Source organism: Lepidochelys olivacea (genome assembly GCF_965140295.1).
Source record: "Lepidochelys olivacea isolate rLepOli2 genome assembly, chromosome: 7".
NCBI classification, from domain to species: domain Eukaryota; kingdom Metazoa; phylum Chordata; order Testudines; family Cheloniidae; genus Lepidochelys; species Lepidochelys olivacea.
The window spans coordinates 59,262,809-59,279,639 of record NC_140417.1 but is presented as its reverse complement, the minus strand read 5'-3'; the positions used below and the strand labels follow the sequence as shown (position 1 = coordinate 59,279,639).

The 16,831-nt window shown below is 46.9% G+C and overlaps 1 protein-coding gene across 1 annotated transcript in view; it reads right to left on the bottom strand.

The window, feature by feature from the left end:
* Positions 1-287: 287 nt before the first annotated feature.
* Positions 288-16,831, bottom strand: part of WDFY4 (WDFY family member 4) — a 236,835-nt gene continuing 220,291 nt past the window's right edge. The window contains exons 59-62 of the mRNA XM_084634805.1: positions 9,694-9,876; positions 8,829-8,916; positions 1,971-2,082; positions 288-884 (exon numbers count right to left, since the gene is read on the bottom strand). Of these exons, the coding sequence (XP_084490931.1) occupies positions 818-884; positions 1,971-2,082; positions 8,829-8,916; positions 9,694-9,876 (450 nt within the window). The 3' untranslated portion in view covers positions 288-817. The remainder of the gene's footprint in view (positions 885-1,970; positions 2,083-8,828; positions 8,917-9,693; positions 9,877-16,831) is intronic.

Sequence of the window (16,831 nt, the reverse complement as noted above, 5' to 3'; positions counted from 1 at the left end):
CACTCCGAGCTCCTGTGCCTGGCTGCTGCTCCATCCACTTCAGTGGGTGAAATTTCCCCCCGAACAGTGACATAAAATCTAAACCCTAGCCAGGATCACTCTGGGAGCCCTGCAGTTGGAACCTCCCAGCATGAAGTGTGTCTGAGAGGTTCAATCTACATCCCAGCACGAGGTTTGCGTACCATCCTCTGGATCCAAGTTAAAAAAAAACACACACACAGACCACCATCAATTGAGTACACTGAGCAATTACCATCCTGTTAAACCACACAAATAAACAGCTGGATTTTATTTAACGCAAAAACCACTTTGTACAGAGGAAATTCATGTGCAGTTCAAATGCACGTGCCAACGAGGATCAGTTTTAAACACATTTTGATAGCATTTACCTGCTGTATTCTATACAGTGGCCCACAATTCAGAGCCCAGATCTGTTCCGGTTGAAGAGTGGTAAAATTCCCATTGATTTCACTGGAAGCAGGATGGGACACTGAGACACAGCAGACAGAACACGCACACTGCATTATACCACTGGCAGTGATTCTCATTGGCAAATTCAGTGACGGGGGTTGTATATGCGGCAGGGGCAGGACTAGACCTTCATACCTTTTTACTTTAATAACAGGGCAGAGCTGTATCAGAGGATGTCAAATTCCTTTTCCGCTCCCAACTTGACCCTACAGGTTGCTGACTCTCTTGAGATTCATTTCACTCCGCTCTTCCTTACAAATCTTGTGTACTCTGAAGGATAATTTTCATTCCGTCCATAGACACCACACAGGGTTGGAGGAGACCAAGAGCTCCTTGTTGTTTCTTCCTACCCATCCACAGCCCAACTGAATATCCTCCCCCTCTCATCACCAACTAGGATCTTGGAGGAATTTCTTGGGAAAGAAAAGAAAAAGAAAAAAAAAAGATAGCATTCAATAACAAAAGGCAAAACTGGTGCTGCACGTTTGAGATGCTCTCTGGTTTGTGCAGCAGTTGGGACAGAGAGCGCCCACCATTAAAGCCTGAATAACTCTCACGTAAACTAGATATAGGTCCAAGTTTCCAAAGGCTGGAGTTGGATTCAGAGCAAAACTTTCCCAGAGTTCAACGGGGTTAGGATCCGAGGTTTGGTCTGGCCAATTATGGACATTGTGGCCAGTTGGGATTTGGATCTGAACTGCCAAGAGCTTGAAGATTCATTCATCTCCAATACAATGAAGCACAGCCCCCAATAAATCTGTTTGGCAGACAATGATAGGAATCAAGTTATTCTCTGACATCTCTAAATCCTGTACACACTCAGGAGCCCCAAAAGATTCAAAAGTGCAGGGGACAGATACACCCCCTCCCAAAGTTCCTGCAATCTAGTGATGCTGTTTACAGAAATCACTTGGCTGACCGCTGAAAAGCCACCACTTCTGGAGATGAGCACAGCACCTGTTTACCAGTGCATAATGACAGGACAGGACAGGAAATGAGGCTGAACCTCGGAGCCAACTGAAATGGCAGGAGGTAGTTAGTGAGGCAAATGCTAACTTGCTATGCTACTGGGAATCTGACTGGAGTCCAACAGCCTCTTCATTTTGGAGAATAAAATCACAAGATCTTTACAGAGCACTTCTGGTCAAAGCCTCACTTTCACATCTCCCCGAAGACAAGAGATGGCAACTCCAGTGGCCCCTAGCACTGTACTGGGCCAGCGGTTTCAACCCGATTCAGAGGTAGGAGTGGCAACTACGAACAGCTTCCTACAACAGCTGGTTCTTTCCTTGGCGGTCTCCCAGCTGAGTCCTGACCATGCTTAGCTTGGGAGAGCTGACAAGACCATATCACAGGATGGCTTCATCTTATTAGGACACGTGGATATTTTAAGAAATAATAAAAATAAGCGATAACTCAGGACAGACACTTGGAATTACTGGGGCTGCTACTGTGCCCTCTGCTGGACAAACGATACATTGCAATGGAAATTACTGTACCTGGTTAACGCAAGAGCCGTCACTGTGGGATTATTCTTAGCTGGTTTCCCAGTCAAGGTGACGCTGATGTTCAACTCCCGGCAAAGAAGCAGATGTTGCCCCCACTTGTTACCTGCAGAATAAATATTTAGAAACTGCTTGTGGGGCAAGGGTGGGTGTGTGTGCGTGATTATTTACGGTCAGCAAGTTGTTAAGTTGAGAACAAATATATTTAATCTTGGCCTGTGCTGTTGCAGAATAGGCCCATCCCAATTTAATTTGCGGCGATGATAGTTACATGTGCTGACGTGCGGCTGTACCAATTGTGCGCTAAATTGGATTTGTGTATTATTGCTTTCTAAATTGCATGCCTAGTTCAGCAAAATTGTTCATCAGTGTTTACTGGCTCTATGCTTAATAAGATGCCCCAGAATACCTTGCTGCCAGGATATAATGCAGCCTATAATTGCCTACTAAAAATAAATTACAGAAAGCCCGGTATCATCAACTTATCTAAATCCGCTCATAACAGAACCGATAATTAAATGTGCGTGTGCATATGCACACACGGACACACACACACACGCCCCCAACAATGTAACTCAGTCATTGTTACTTCAGTCTTCTTAATCGCCACATTTTGACTTAAAGTTTATTTCCTTTAATGGATAGAATGAGATGTGGGAATATTTAGGCCATCTAAAATCATTCTGAAGTCATTCGAAGAGTTTTGGGAAGCGTCTCGTTGCTGTAATTAAACATCACGACTGGCTAATAATTAATGATGCTGCTTGTGGGTGCACGTGTGAGAAAATGACAGATCCTCTTTCTAGATGCCTGGCTGGCTGGTTCTTGCTCACATGCTCAGGCTCTAAGTGATGGCTGGATTTGGGGGTGGGAAGGACTTTCCCCAGATCAGATTGGCAGGGATCTTGGATTTTTTTTTCATTTCCCTCTGCAGCATGGCGTGAGGTTTGCCTGCTGGGATCCTCTGGGCATATCTCACCTAATCAATCCCCTGCCACTGCAGGGGCCACCACTACAGGCATTGCTACACCTCAGTCTCTCCCATCCTTTGTCTGCAGCCACAAGAGTTTTATCTCCTGAGGACTGAAATGATTCAGTCTAACTAAAGTCTCTGGGTTTAACATATGATGGCCCCGACAAGAACACCCTCTTGTGACAGCCCACGGCATGACAGGTACACCTGCCTCAGTTTTCCCTACCCAGTAACTCAAGGACTCTGTTGCCCCCTTGGGGCTAGTTTAGTACAAAACCATAGTGTAAACAGACCAAAGACCATTTATCACCCCCTGTACATCCCAGGACAGCTCATCCTGACATACCTCAGCTTCCACTCTCTGATAGCTTCTACTCACTGGGACTCTATAAGTCTTCTTCTGTCCTTCTGCCAGGACAGGTATCCCAGCCCTTCCACTCTTCCTAACAGGACTTCCCCACCCCCCAGCCTCTCTGCTGGGAGATCATCTTTACCAGGGAAGTATCCCTCACTCCCCCTGTTCCCTGGGTTCAGCTCTCTGGTGTGGAGACATCATCACGTAAACCCCTCCACTGCTCCCCTGCCTTCAGCCCTAGTTAGAAATCCAGCTTAGAGCAAGCAGGCACCTCCCACCTTCAGCCCTCTGGCCCCAACTCTCTGGCTTAAGATCAGACGGCACACCCCTCTAGCTGCTCTCCTTGCCTTCAGATTTCCCCCAGGAAACACATTCTGCTCTGGAAGCCCTTCCTGACTGACCAGGGCTTAAAGCCCAAAATGTGGCCATAGTTTGCATAAAGATATACCTATGTAATTAGATCTACCAACATAATTATATATATGTGATTAGACTGTGGAACTCATTGCCACAGGAAGTCAGTAAGGCCAAGAATTTACAAAGATTCAAAAATGGATTGGACATTAATATGGATACCAAATATCATACGTATCATAATTAGTTCCAATAAAATGTAGGAGGACTATTAAATCTCCTCCTTCAGGGCTTAAGTCAATTTCTGACTACTAGAAACCAGGCTGAGACTTAATTTGGGGGGCAGGTTATCTCACAACTGGCAAGTGAGGATTCTTACACTTTCCTCAACAGCAGCTGGTACTGACCACTGTTGCAGATGGGATACTGAGCTAGCCGGACCCCTGGACTGATCCAATCTGCTAAATCCTATGGTCCTGTGTAGGTGTTTATAAACCCTTCTACCTAAGTGAGTTAGGAGCCAAAGTCCCATTAATGGGACTTGTGCTTCTAAGTCACCAAGGTGCTTTTGAAAATTCCCCCCGCAATGTCTGATTACTGTAGAATATCTTAGTATGCAGATGACCAAGCTGTAAACCTAATCCTGGAAAAACAGAGAGTGCCTTCAGCACCAATGCCTTCCGCAATGAGAGTCACAAAAATAAATGTTATAAATTATACCTGGTCTCTCTCTTGCTCTCTCTCTGTCCCCCATACACGCATTTTAAAATACCCAGGGAAAATAAGGGAGCCCTGCTTTAAAGCTCCCTGGCAGGCGTTGGCGCCTGTATCTGCTAGGTCAGGAACGTTTAACTCCGATTACTTTTATTACCATGACAGCGTTGTAGCTTTCAACACATCGTAGGCCTCCGGCTCGCGGAGCTACCTTTAATAGCTTCGCCATCAGCTCAGCATAACCACTGGCTGTTCAGGAATACAGCTGGGGAAACATAAATAAACCCAGGCTCCAGGGGCCCCCTGCTGGCCTCACACTGCCTTGAAAAGCCTCCCGACTTCACTGTGGGTGGCAAAGGCAGTACCCTGAGCAGAGCCAGGCTCTGTCCCTCCAGCCAGGTGTCGAGTTTGGCACGGTTCCTTCCTGGAATCAGGCCAGGGCACTTTATTACAGCCAACAGCACAGATGTTATGGTAAGATTCTCTGCAGTTCCTCAGGCCCTTTGGACACAATGGGGCTTTCAGCCAGTGTCCTCTTGTAAATAGTTTTGCAGTAGGATTGTTTATTAAGCACATTACGTTTATTGAGCCGGTAACCAGGGCTCACTTAGGGCCTGATCCTGCCACAGGTGAGTACTGAGCTCCCCTGGCTGCAGCATCAGCAGCTCCAGGCAGGATCTGCCCATTGCATTGTGTCTAAGTGCTGCCCCGTATGTCCAAGGCAGGGCAGGCCTTCCCCCGGCTATGCACATTCCACGGTAATGCTGCACCATTCACAGAGCACAAGGCTCTCACAGCGCTGTCCACACATATGTGGGGGAATGGTCTCCCTGCCACCTCTGGGGTGGAACGTGTAGCCCAGGGGTCTCAAACACGCGGCCCACAGGCCGCATCCTGCCCATGGGGTTGTTCCCTGTGGCCTGCCAAGCTCCCAAGTGGGAGCTTCGGGGGAGGTACCCCCAGGCAAGAACAGATCACGGAGTTCTCTGCTCCCCCTCCCCCTGGGGCCTGCACCCCAACTCCCTGCCCTGAGCCCCCTGCCACACCCCCAACCCTCCTGTACCCCAACTCCCTGCTCTGATCCCCCTGCTGCACCCAAAACCCCGCCACACCCTGCACTCCCTCCTGCACCCCAGCACCCTGCCCTGAGCCCCCTGCTGCACCCCACACTCCCTCCTGCACCCGAGCCCCCTGCTGCACCCCGTGGGCAGGGGCGGGGGTGGAGTGGGGGCTGGGGGCAGCGGGAGGCGGGGATGATGCAGCCCTCGGGCCAATGTACAAGTCCTCATGTGGCCCTCCTGATGATTCAAGTTTAGGACCCCTGGTGTAGCCATTTTGCAGCATGGTTTAGGACAGGAAGCAAGGACACTATTTGGTGGAAAGCAGAGAGGCAATGCAGACCTCACTCTGCCCAAACATTTCTAAAGAAAACAGGTCTCCTGGGTCCCAGTCTGGTGCTTTATGTTCAGTGATGCCCCTGCTGGCTGAGCACTTTGTCATGCTGATCCCCGTGCCGGTTGGCCGGACTCTGGCCCTGCATTCTGACCTGTGCATGCTGGCGCGCCAGGCAGTCAGGAGCAGCTCTGAGCGGGGCAAGTGCACAGGACAGGGACACATGGCTGGCCTGCTGGAATGGCTATGGATCTCCATGATGGGGATGGCACCAGAGGGCAGCAGGGGGCTTCTCAGTGGGCCAGGGAGGAAATGAAAGAGGGTGGGAGGAGAACAGGGCAACAACAGGACTGGCTGACTGCTCGCATAGGGAGGGGAAAGGCATAGAGCCTAAGGCCAGAAGGAGCCATATATATATACCCAAATAATCCTGGCAAGTGACCCACACCCATACCCACACCCACACCCACACTGTGGGGGGAAGGCAAAACCCCTGCAAGGTCCCTGCCAATCTGACCTGAAGGGAAATTCCCTCCAGCCCCACTTGTGGTGATCAGTTAAACCCTATGCACATGAGCAGGACCCAGCGAATCACGCACCTGAGAAGGAGAAAGCTCGGTGCCCCCTCAGAGCCCTGGCCCGCCCGTCCAATGTCCCATCTCCAGCTGTGGCCGTCCCTGTTGCATCAAAGGACGGACATAAACGAACAACCCAGAACACACTGTGGCGGGATGAGACTCCCTTCCTGATGCCTGGGCAGCTGAAACCCTAAAGCCTGAGCTTTAGGAATGTGAGACAAACGGGAAGTGAGCCCCAGGGTAGCTCTGCACCCCTGCAAAGAGTGGGGGTGAAATGCAGCCCTCCTGGCGTGGCAGCGTTTCACCCCAACTTAGCACATGGCTGTGTGTGCACGCAAGGTGGTGGGGCAGAAGGGAATCCTGCCCTAGCTGTCTAGGTATTTTTGAAGGCCCATCATGGCAGTATCTAAGCACCTTACTTAGCCTTCTCGCTTTTAAAAGTGATGGGGCTATGCCACACTGGCCTCCCCTGTTTCCGTGCCCCTGGCTAGGGCCTTGCTGACCTCCACTTGGAAGGAACTCCACAGCCAGGGACTGGACTGGACTGTAAATCAGGAAGTGTTATTTACTCCTTTTCGGGTTTCAGAGTAACAGCCGTGTTAGTCTGTATTCGCAAAAAGAAAAGGAGTACTTGTGGCACCTTAGAGACTAACCAATTTATTTGAGCATAAGCTTTCGTGAGCTACAGCTCACTTCATCGGATGCATAGTGTGGAAAATACAGAAGATGTTTTTATACACACAGACCATGAAAAAATGGGTGTTTATCACTACAAAAGGTTTTCTCTCCCCCCACCCCACTCTCCTGCTGGTAATAGCTTATCTAAAGTGATTACTCTCCTTACAATGTGTATGATAATCAAGGTGGGCCATTTCCAGCACAAAAACCTGGATTTGTGCTGGAAATGGCCCACCTTGATTATCATACACATTGTAAGGAGAGTGATCACTTTAGATAAGCTATTACCAACAGGAGAGGGGTGTGGGGAGAGAAAACCTTTTGTAGTGATAAACACCCATTTTTTCATGGTCTGTGTGTATAAAAACATCTTCTGTATTTTCCACTGAATGCATCCGATGAAGTGAGCTGTAGCTCATGAAAGCTTATGCTCAAATAAATTGGTTAGTCTCTAAGGTACCACAAGTACTCCTTTTCCTTACTCCTTTTCCTAACACAAAAACTAGGGGTCACCAAATGAAATTATTAGGCAGCAGGTTTAAAACGAACAAAAGAAAGTATTTCTTCACACAACACACAGTCAACCTCTGGAACTCTTTGCCAGAGGGTGTTGTGAAGGCCAAGACTATAACAGGGTTCAAAAAAGGACTAGATAAGTTCATGGAGGATAGGTCCATCAATGGCTATTAGCCAGGATGGGCAGAGATGGTGTCCCTAGCCTCTGTTTGCCAGAAGCTGGGAATGGGCAACAGGGGATGGATCACTTGATGATTACCTGTTCTGTTCATTCCCTCTGGGGCACCTGGCATTGGCCACTGTTGGAAGACAGGATACTGGGATAGATGGACGTTTGGTCTGACCCAGTCTGGTCGTTCTTATGTACACCCAGGATGCTCTGCCCTCAGCTTCAGCATCCCAGAGAGGCATGTCTCTAAGCTAGCTAGTGTCTGCTTCACTGTGGCACCTTGAGATTAGGGACAGGAGCTTGACTCAGACCCAGAAATGAATGGGGAGCTGCACAGAGTCCTGGAGTGATGGGAGAGGTGAACCCACAGTCACTCTGCAGGTACTGGAAAAGAACTGTGGCTGCTGACTGTGGCATAGTGGTCCTGTCCTCCAGGCGGAGGGGGAGAGAAGCTGCCCTGCCTTGCAGCGGTGTGCAGGCTCCTTGCCAGAGACAGCTCATCTCATTAAGGTGAACTCAATCCAGTCCAAGAGCTGGATTTCAAGCCATCTCCTCTCCGCTGCCATGTGCCTTTTACAGGGTACGTGCTCCCCATGCCCATGGGAGAGACCTTCTTTGTGTCTGTAGCAGAGGAGAACCCACCAAACCCACAGACACAAGGACAGTTTGGATCAGGCTCCAGGCTCAGGCCCGCCTCTGGTCTTCACTAACTGCAGGCAAAGTGTAAGAGGTTCCAATCTGGGGTCAGGCGAGGCTAAGCACTTGGACTTTCCGATGCTTCTACCTGAGCCTTTGGCGAAGCTGGGGCTGGGAATTCTCCCTCAGCCTCCAGCATTTCTGCCATGGTTTGGACCAGTCACCGCAACAGCAGCAACTCACCCAGCATTCGGCCCCGCCAGAGCCAAGACATCACAAAGGCTGGAAACCCATGGGTCACTTCAGGACCTTCACCAGAGTGTGATTCAGGTTCAGATCTAGATAGGTTTTGTCGGGGATGGAGAAGGAGGGTTCCCTCAGTTTTTCTGAATCTCAACACCCTTTCCTAGCCCTAGCTGCTTCTCTTTCACAAGTATGCAGTGCACACGACACAGCAGTGTTTTGTTTCAGGATCGTAAGGTTGTACCTTTGTTATCCAGAACTTCTGTTGTGGCTTTTTGTGATCCTGATCCAACATCCTGGCCTGGGGCTTTTGCATATTCTGTCTTCCATAACTGTGTCGGTAAGAAAGGAGGGGTTAGAAAATGCAGAGGTGTAAGAAAGTAAGTCATCAATTCTGGGGCTCGTAGAATCTCTATAAGGTCAAAGGTACGATAGCTGGATCAGAGGTTGGTATTGCTCTGTCCCTGCTCAGCTGTCCTGCTGGGTTCCATGCAATTGCTAGAGAATTAGACAGGGACTTTGTCAGAGAGAGCACTCCCTTGTTGAAGTTCAACCACCAGCCTGAAGGTAGGAGCCTAAACACGCTTCTGATCAATGATGTTGTTTTTGCCTTTGGAATAGACCAGAATGAACAGCATTTTCAAAACAGTTTCTTAGGAGGATGAGAGGCCTCTTGAAAAATTTTGCCCCCAAACCTTCCCCCTGTTCCAAATGATCAGAGCGGGTGAAAAACAACTCACTGAAACACTTTTTTTCCAATGAAAAATGTCTTTTTGATAAACGAACTCTTTCCTTTTTGTCAGCTTTTGTGTCAAAAACACAATTTTCCAGTTTTTGGAAAAAAATAATTGGTACTGAAAATTTCTGAGGACTATTTCAAACAAAATGACATCGTTTGGTTTCTTTCTAAATTTGTTGTGGCGAATACTTAGTGTTTTCCACACCAGCACCACAAATTACACCACTTCAGTTCTGGGTTACGCTATCGCTCTCTGTTCGTAATGTGCCTAGGGGGAGATGTGAAGCTAATGAAAACCATTGTCGCCCCACTCAGTATGGGAAATTCTGCCTCTTATCCACAGCTGGCTTAGCAAAAACATGACACCTACCCTCACAATTCCATCTGTGCCTCCCGTGATGATGACGCTACATGTGTCCCACTCCATTACTTCAGCAAAGCAGCAGCAAACAATGGCTTCTTCCAGGCCGCAGGCGGTGCTGATGCTTGCCAGAGGCTGGCCGTTGATGGTCCACAAATGTAAATAGGATCCAGCACAAGAGGCAATGTCACCCTAGAACACACCAAGCAGCATTATTTCAGCATCCCACCAACACCACCTGTGGCTGTTAGGCCCTTGTTGTAATCTATGGCATTTGCCCTTCTTCATTTTATTTCTCTTCCACTCTTTTTGTCATAAGAGCTGATCAAAAAATGAATTTTTTTTATTCAAAATTCTAGAATTTCAAAGCAAAAATTCTGGAATTTCATTTTGCAGGGTTTGAAACAGATTCACTTGCAGGTTCTTCACTTTTTTTGTTGCATTTTTTAATCAAAAGTTTTATCAAAACGGTTCTTTTTCATTTAATGAGAAATCCAGTTTTTGATAAACGAACAACACTGATAACCATTTTTGATTACGTTTTCTAAAATATTTTCAATTAAAAAAATCACATAAAATTGTGAAATAATTAAAAAAATCGGAAAAATTGTTTTTTTTAAAAAAGGCCATTTCCCTACAAAATGACTTTTCATTTGAAAATTTTCCAGCAGCTCTAGTTAACAGCCTGATATTTTTTACTACATTCTGCTCTTGAGGGACAAAAGTCAGCTGAGGCAGTACATGCAAGTAAACTTCACGCATCAGAACTAGCAAAGAAATAAGAAAAATAACATCGGGTGTTGGAAAGCCGAGGCTGTCAAGTATTGCCAAAGGAATAGGCACAATACCAGTGTTGGAACGATGATGCCTTTGGATGAAGATATGAAGTTTTGCTGTGCATGTGTTACTGAAATATGTTGTAAAGTTGGGAACACCCACAACCAGTCTTTCAGGTGCGACAGTGGAGGAGCCAGATGCACTGAAGGCCCATTAAAGGAAACCATACTCCCAAGGACTATCCAAGGAACCGTATACAATGGAGACTTCTCAGAGATAGCACGTAGACAATGGAGACTGCTTGACTCACATCATAGCAAAGGGTCTTTCCAGCAAGCTGGAAGAGACTATAAAAGAGGGGAAGCGACATCACCGCTTGGCCTCTCTTCCCCCCCCCCAGCTCAACACCTGGAAACACGTTTGGAGGTAAAAGGCTGAACTAGGGAGGTGGTCCCAGGCTGAAGGAGAGTCCCAGACTGTATGTGGAAGATCTGTAACCTGCTTGTACTATCCGTCAGGGTGAGACACTGTTTGATTCAAATACTATCTAGTTTATAGAACTCAAATTGTGATTTTACTTTTATTTCTTAGATAACCAACTTTGATCTGTACTCTTATTACTTATAATCACTTAAAAATCTATCTGTCTGCAGGTATTAAATCTGTTTTATATTTTACCTAAAACAGTGCAGTTTGGTTGAAGTGCTTGGGAAATCTGCTCAGGTTGCAAGGGTTGGTTCACATCCACTTTCCTTTATAGAAGTGGCAGACTGGGTAATAAATTTACACTGTTCAGGTTTCTGACCAGTGCAAGATGGTACAGCTCTGGGGTCCTAGGCTGGGGAGCTGGAGGAATTGGCTGGAGCCTCTCTGTTGTTGGTGCTGAGTGGCTGGCAAAAACATTCATATAACTCAGCTGTGTGTGTCCCTGCCTGTGGATGTCTGTGTAAGTGCAGTACCTAGAGAGGTTTACACTTGTCACAACTTCACAGTGTGAGAGGGAGCCCAGGTTGGTAAGCTAGAGGGCTCAGCGGTTTCCCCAATTCCAAGCTGCACCCCAGGGAACCTGTCACAGAGAAATTCATACATTTTGGCCAAATTACTGAATAATTCCATGAGACTGATGACGATCGTTTACAAGACAGAATGAAGCTGGGAGACATTTTGAAGAACAAAATTTACTTTGCAAAATTCCTCATGACCCCAGAGATTTGCAGAACGGGGCGTGTTCCTGAACCCCAGGTGCCCTTCACTCGGACACCGAATGGTGATGTTCTCTTTGATACAAGGCTGTTGTAACTGGCCAGCAGAACCTGTTCCTCAACAGTAGGGATTTTTACCTAATTGTAATCCCACTCTGTTCAACAACACCCCAAGGACAGAGCGATAGATAGATGCAGAGCAACCAAGCTTGCATGTGGTTCGTATGCCTCCCCTCCATGGACACGTCTAGGCTGTAACCTAGAATGGTAGGCATAGTGGTTTGGCTAGCACGTGTGCAAAAGCCTGAAACCTGCAGGGGAGACTGTCCCATCCCAGGCTGCTCCTGAGTGTTGGGTAACTTGGCTTGGCATTTCTGTTCAAATAATCACCACTACCCCTGCTCCCCACCTGTCTGCAATATGGCAATTGCCAATGCCTCCTTCTGGTTGGGATGGGTTGTAGCTGCTGTAGCATCTAGTGGAAGAAATCTGGGGACCACCTTGGAGCCGAGCCAAAGCCCCGTGCCGGATCATGGGGAAAGTGGTGCCTGCATCATCCCAAAGTGCAAACAGAGCCTCGGGTTCCATTACCGACATTTGCTATTGGTCTACAGCGCAGCTACAGCCATCCTGAAGGCAAGGAGGCAGTCAGCCTGCCGGTAGATCCTACTGGTCCCAACATGCAAGACTCGGTCTTGATACAAGCACCATCTGCTTCACTGAACACTAGACCAGCATTCCCCCAAATAAGCTAATGCCCAAACACCCTGGCAACCCTGAAGGGTTAAAAAAGAAACACAGCCAACAGAAAATGTAGATAATGAAGGAAAAATAATAATAAATTTTGAGGGCTGAATCCTTAGCTCCTTAACTAGATTTCACTAGGTCCTTGCTCTGGCAGAACTCCTAGTGACTTCATGGGAACAAGGGGAGAGTAAGAACTGCCCCAGGATTTGAGCCTTAACTTTTAATGTAGATAATTGTAAGCTCTTTAGGGCACAGACTTGCATTTCATTCTGTGTTTGTACAGTGCCTAGCACAATGGGGTCCTGGTCTCTGACTGGGGCTTCCACTGGGTTAAAAATAGAACTAAACAAATTCATGGAGGATAGGTCCACCAATGGCTATTAGTCAAGATTGGCAGGGACACAACCCCATGCTCGGTGGGTCCCTAAACCCCTGACTGCCAGAAGCTGGGAGTGGATGACAAAGGATGAATCACCCAAAATTGCCCTCTCCTGTTCATTCCCTCTGAACCACCTGGCCCTGGCGGAAGACAGGACAGTGGGCTAGATGGACCATTGGTCTAACCCAGTGTGGCCATTCTTATGCTACTGAGATACAAATATAAAATACTACTACTAATAAACATTCTCATAAATCAGTAATTCACCATGTGGACACTGATTCCTAAACCTCTGTCCAGTTCAGCATCCTCCTCTGCCCCCCAGAATGTTTAGTGTTATGGTATTTTAAAATTATGTTTCACATATGGTTGGAGAGCTCTGCATTCATGGGAGCTTGGCTCACAGTGCCAATAATACCCTTCGCAACTGAGTCTCTCCTCTCCTTGTAATGCTTGTGTGTACAGCTTTAAGGGCAATTGTGTGTGTGCAGTGGGAGCAGAAAGTCACAGATCTCCAAAGCCTTAAGAGCAAGGAAAATGCAGATATTCAAAGCTCCAGGAGCAGCCTCTAGGATGCGGTCTTTATAATATTGCCCCTGATCTATCTACAAGTGCATTTTTATTAAACTTCCTGGGTTCATCCTCCCCGATATAAATTCCATCCAAACTTTCCAACCCCTAGGAACCAGCTAAAATAGAATAGCAGCAGCAAGTCCACCTGCTCCTGGCAGAGGCTGGTGTGTCCTGAAGTAAGCAGCGTGCATCCGGTTTAAATTAACTACTGCTGCGCCTTTCCCTCCTCCTGATTTTGGACCAGGGCTCTTCACATCGCAGTGGAAAAAAATCAAGACAGACTGAGAAGGGTTTATTTGAAACTGCATGGCCAGTACGGAGAGAATTGAAACTTGGGCCCTGGCTACACTTGAAACTCTACTCTGGTACAACCACAGCTGTGCCACTGTAGTGCTTCAGTGTAGACACTGACTACAGCAACGGGCGTGGTTCTCCAGTCGCTGTAGTTAATCTACCTCCCCAGGAGGTGGTAGGTTAGGCTAATAGAAGAATCCTTCCATTGACCTAGCGCTGTCTACACTGGGGGTTAGATCAGCTTAACTATGTCCCTCAGGCTGTGGATTTTTCAAACCCCTGAGAGATGTAGCTATGCCGACGTAACTTCTCAGTGTAAACCAGCCTTTAAACTACTTTAACTGCATGGGAGCCTGGGAGGCTCCGGGATTTGGTAATGGGCTATAGAGTTTTTCAGGTCTACATCGCTGACTGAAATCCAACAGAGATCAGCAGCTACATAAAACCTTTACTTTCTTACTCAGATTGTAAATTCTCCAAGGCAAGGATCACCTTCTTGCTCTATTTCTGTACAGCACCTAGCACAACAGGGTCCTGCTCCATGACTAGAGCACCTAGGCACTACCGTATTAAACCTAATAATGTACCATGCCTAACCTGGCACTATGGGGTTCTGGTCCACGACTGTGGCCCCGGGTGTCATTGCAATAGACCTAGCATTGGGGCCCTACTTGCTACCACAGGACAAATAATAAGAGTGTAACACAGAGCTATGTGGAGACTGGAATTTCTGTTTTTCAGCAAATTCCTCCATTTCAAAATTTGTTTTATTTCAAATCAGAATGAAAACAAAGAAATTCAAAATTTCCCATGACACAAACTTTCTGAAAAAAAAAATCCTCAAGGATCAAGCCAAATGTTTTTTTAATAGGTTTCAACATATTCCATTTCAGTTTCGACGTTTTTAAATGTCTGTCTTTACAATATAAAATGAAGCATGTTGAAACGAAAAGTCATTTCAGACTGAAAAATGGAAATGTTATGTTCTCAAAAAACTGAAATGGAACATGTTGACCTTAGAGAAATACTATTCTCATGGTTTCCCCCCCAAAATGAGATTTTATCAAAAATCAATGTATTCCCGCAGGAAGTTTTGGCTTCAGTGAAATGATGTTTTCTGATAGAAAAGCCTTCTGTTGGAAAATTTTCAATCAGCACCGATCTAACAGCTGCTCAATGACCCCCATCAAAGTACTGATTGTCTCAATCCAATCCCTAGTGCACTAATTCCACATCACAACAATCATCACCACTGTCATGGACCCTGCTTGGCCCACTGCTTGGCAAAGGAATCAAGGACAGCATGGGCTATAGACAATGGACCCCACTCTCCCTCCAGGGGAAACCTATGGTGGGACACAGTGGAGGAAGCTTTGGAAACAGATAAATTTATCCTCTAGCATCTTAACCCAGCATCTTTCACCAGCACTCCTATTTATTTTAAAATGTGTGGCTTCTCCAGTTTACTTTGCGGGGGTCTGACAAGAACAGTCAAGCATTGGCCTAACTCTGTGGGAGTTTTACCACTGACCATTGGTATTTGCCATTAAGTGTATGGAAAATCCCACTCCTTGGGCTTTAGTGAAAATTATTATTATTATTATTCATTTGCATTGGAGTCATGGACCCCAGAAGCCTCAGTCATGGACAAAGTCCCCTCACACTAGGTTTTGTACAAATGCAGAAGAAATAAACAGTCCCTGCCCCAAAGTGCTGACAACCTCAGTTGTTAGAGTACACAGATGTTTTGGGACTTCTTATTGCTATGACCTCAATATACACCCCTAACACTTCTCAGCACAAGCCACAGTACTCTGTGACTTGACAACCGCTGCTCTCTTTTGTGAAGATCAACTGAACACAGAAACACGGGCGTATATAAACAGCCTGCTCAGGAAGCAGAGATTTGGGGGAATTCACATCCAAGCAAGTTGAGTGCCTACAATTAAATCTAATCCAGATTATTTTCATAATGATGTGCAAGCAGCTGTGTTTCTGGGAACAGACTGCAGATGGATTTTTCGTTTCTACCACCATCCCTAATAGGAGAGATTACAAAGACTGGGACTTGGAAAAGAGAAGACTAAGGGCAGAGGGTTATGAGAGACGTCTATAAAATCATGAATGCTGTGGGGAAAGTGAATAAGGAAGTGTTATCTACCCCTTCACAGAACACAAGGACCTGGAGTCACCCGATGAAATTAACAGGCAGTAGGTTTAAAACCAACAAAAGGAAGTACCACTTCACACAACACACAATCAACCTGTGAAACTCGTTGCCTAAAGATGTTGTGAAAGCCACAAGCATAACTCGGTTCAAAAAAGAATTATATAAGTTGATGGAGGATTGGTCCATCAGTGGCCATTAGTCAACATGGTAAGGAATGCAACCCATGCTCTGGGTGTCCCTAAGCCTCTGACTACCAGATGCTGGGTCTGGACGATAGACAACAAGGACAAGTGCAGAGTACTGCACTTAGGACAGAATAATCCCATACACTGCTACAAATTGGGGATCAACTGGCTAAGCGGCAGTTCTGCAGAAAAGGACCTGGAGACTGCAGTGGAGGAGAAGCTGGATATGAGTCAACAGTGTGACCTTGTTGCCAAGAAGGCTAACAGCATATTGGGCTGCATTAGTAGGAGCATTGCCAGCAGATGGAGGGAAGTGATTATTCCCCTCTATTCGGCACTGGTGAGACCACATCTGGAATATTACATCCAGTTTTGGGCCCCCCCACTACAGAAAGGAAGTGAACAAATTGGAGAGAGTCCAGCAGAGGGCAACGAAAATGATTAGGAGGCGGGGGCACATGATTTACGAGGAGAGGCTGAGGGAACTGGGCTTATTTAGTCTGCAGAAGAGAAGAGTGAGGGGGGATTTGATAGCAACCTTCAACTACCTGAAGGGGGGTTCCAAAGAGGATGGAGCTCGGCTGTTCTCAACAGTGGCAGATGACAGAACAAGGAGCAATGGTCTTAAGTTGCAGTGGGGGTGGTCTAGGTTGGATATTAGGAAACGCTATTTCCCTGGGAGGGTGGTGAAGCACTGGAATAGGTTACTTGGGAAGGTGGTGGAATCTCCATCCTTAGAGGTTTTTAAGGCCCGTCTTGACAAAGCCCTGGCTGGCATGATTTAGTTGGGGTTGGTCCTGTTTGGAGCAAGGGGTTGGAC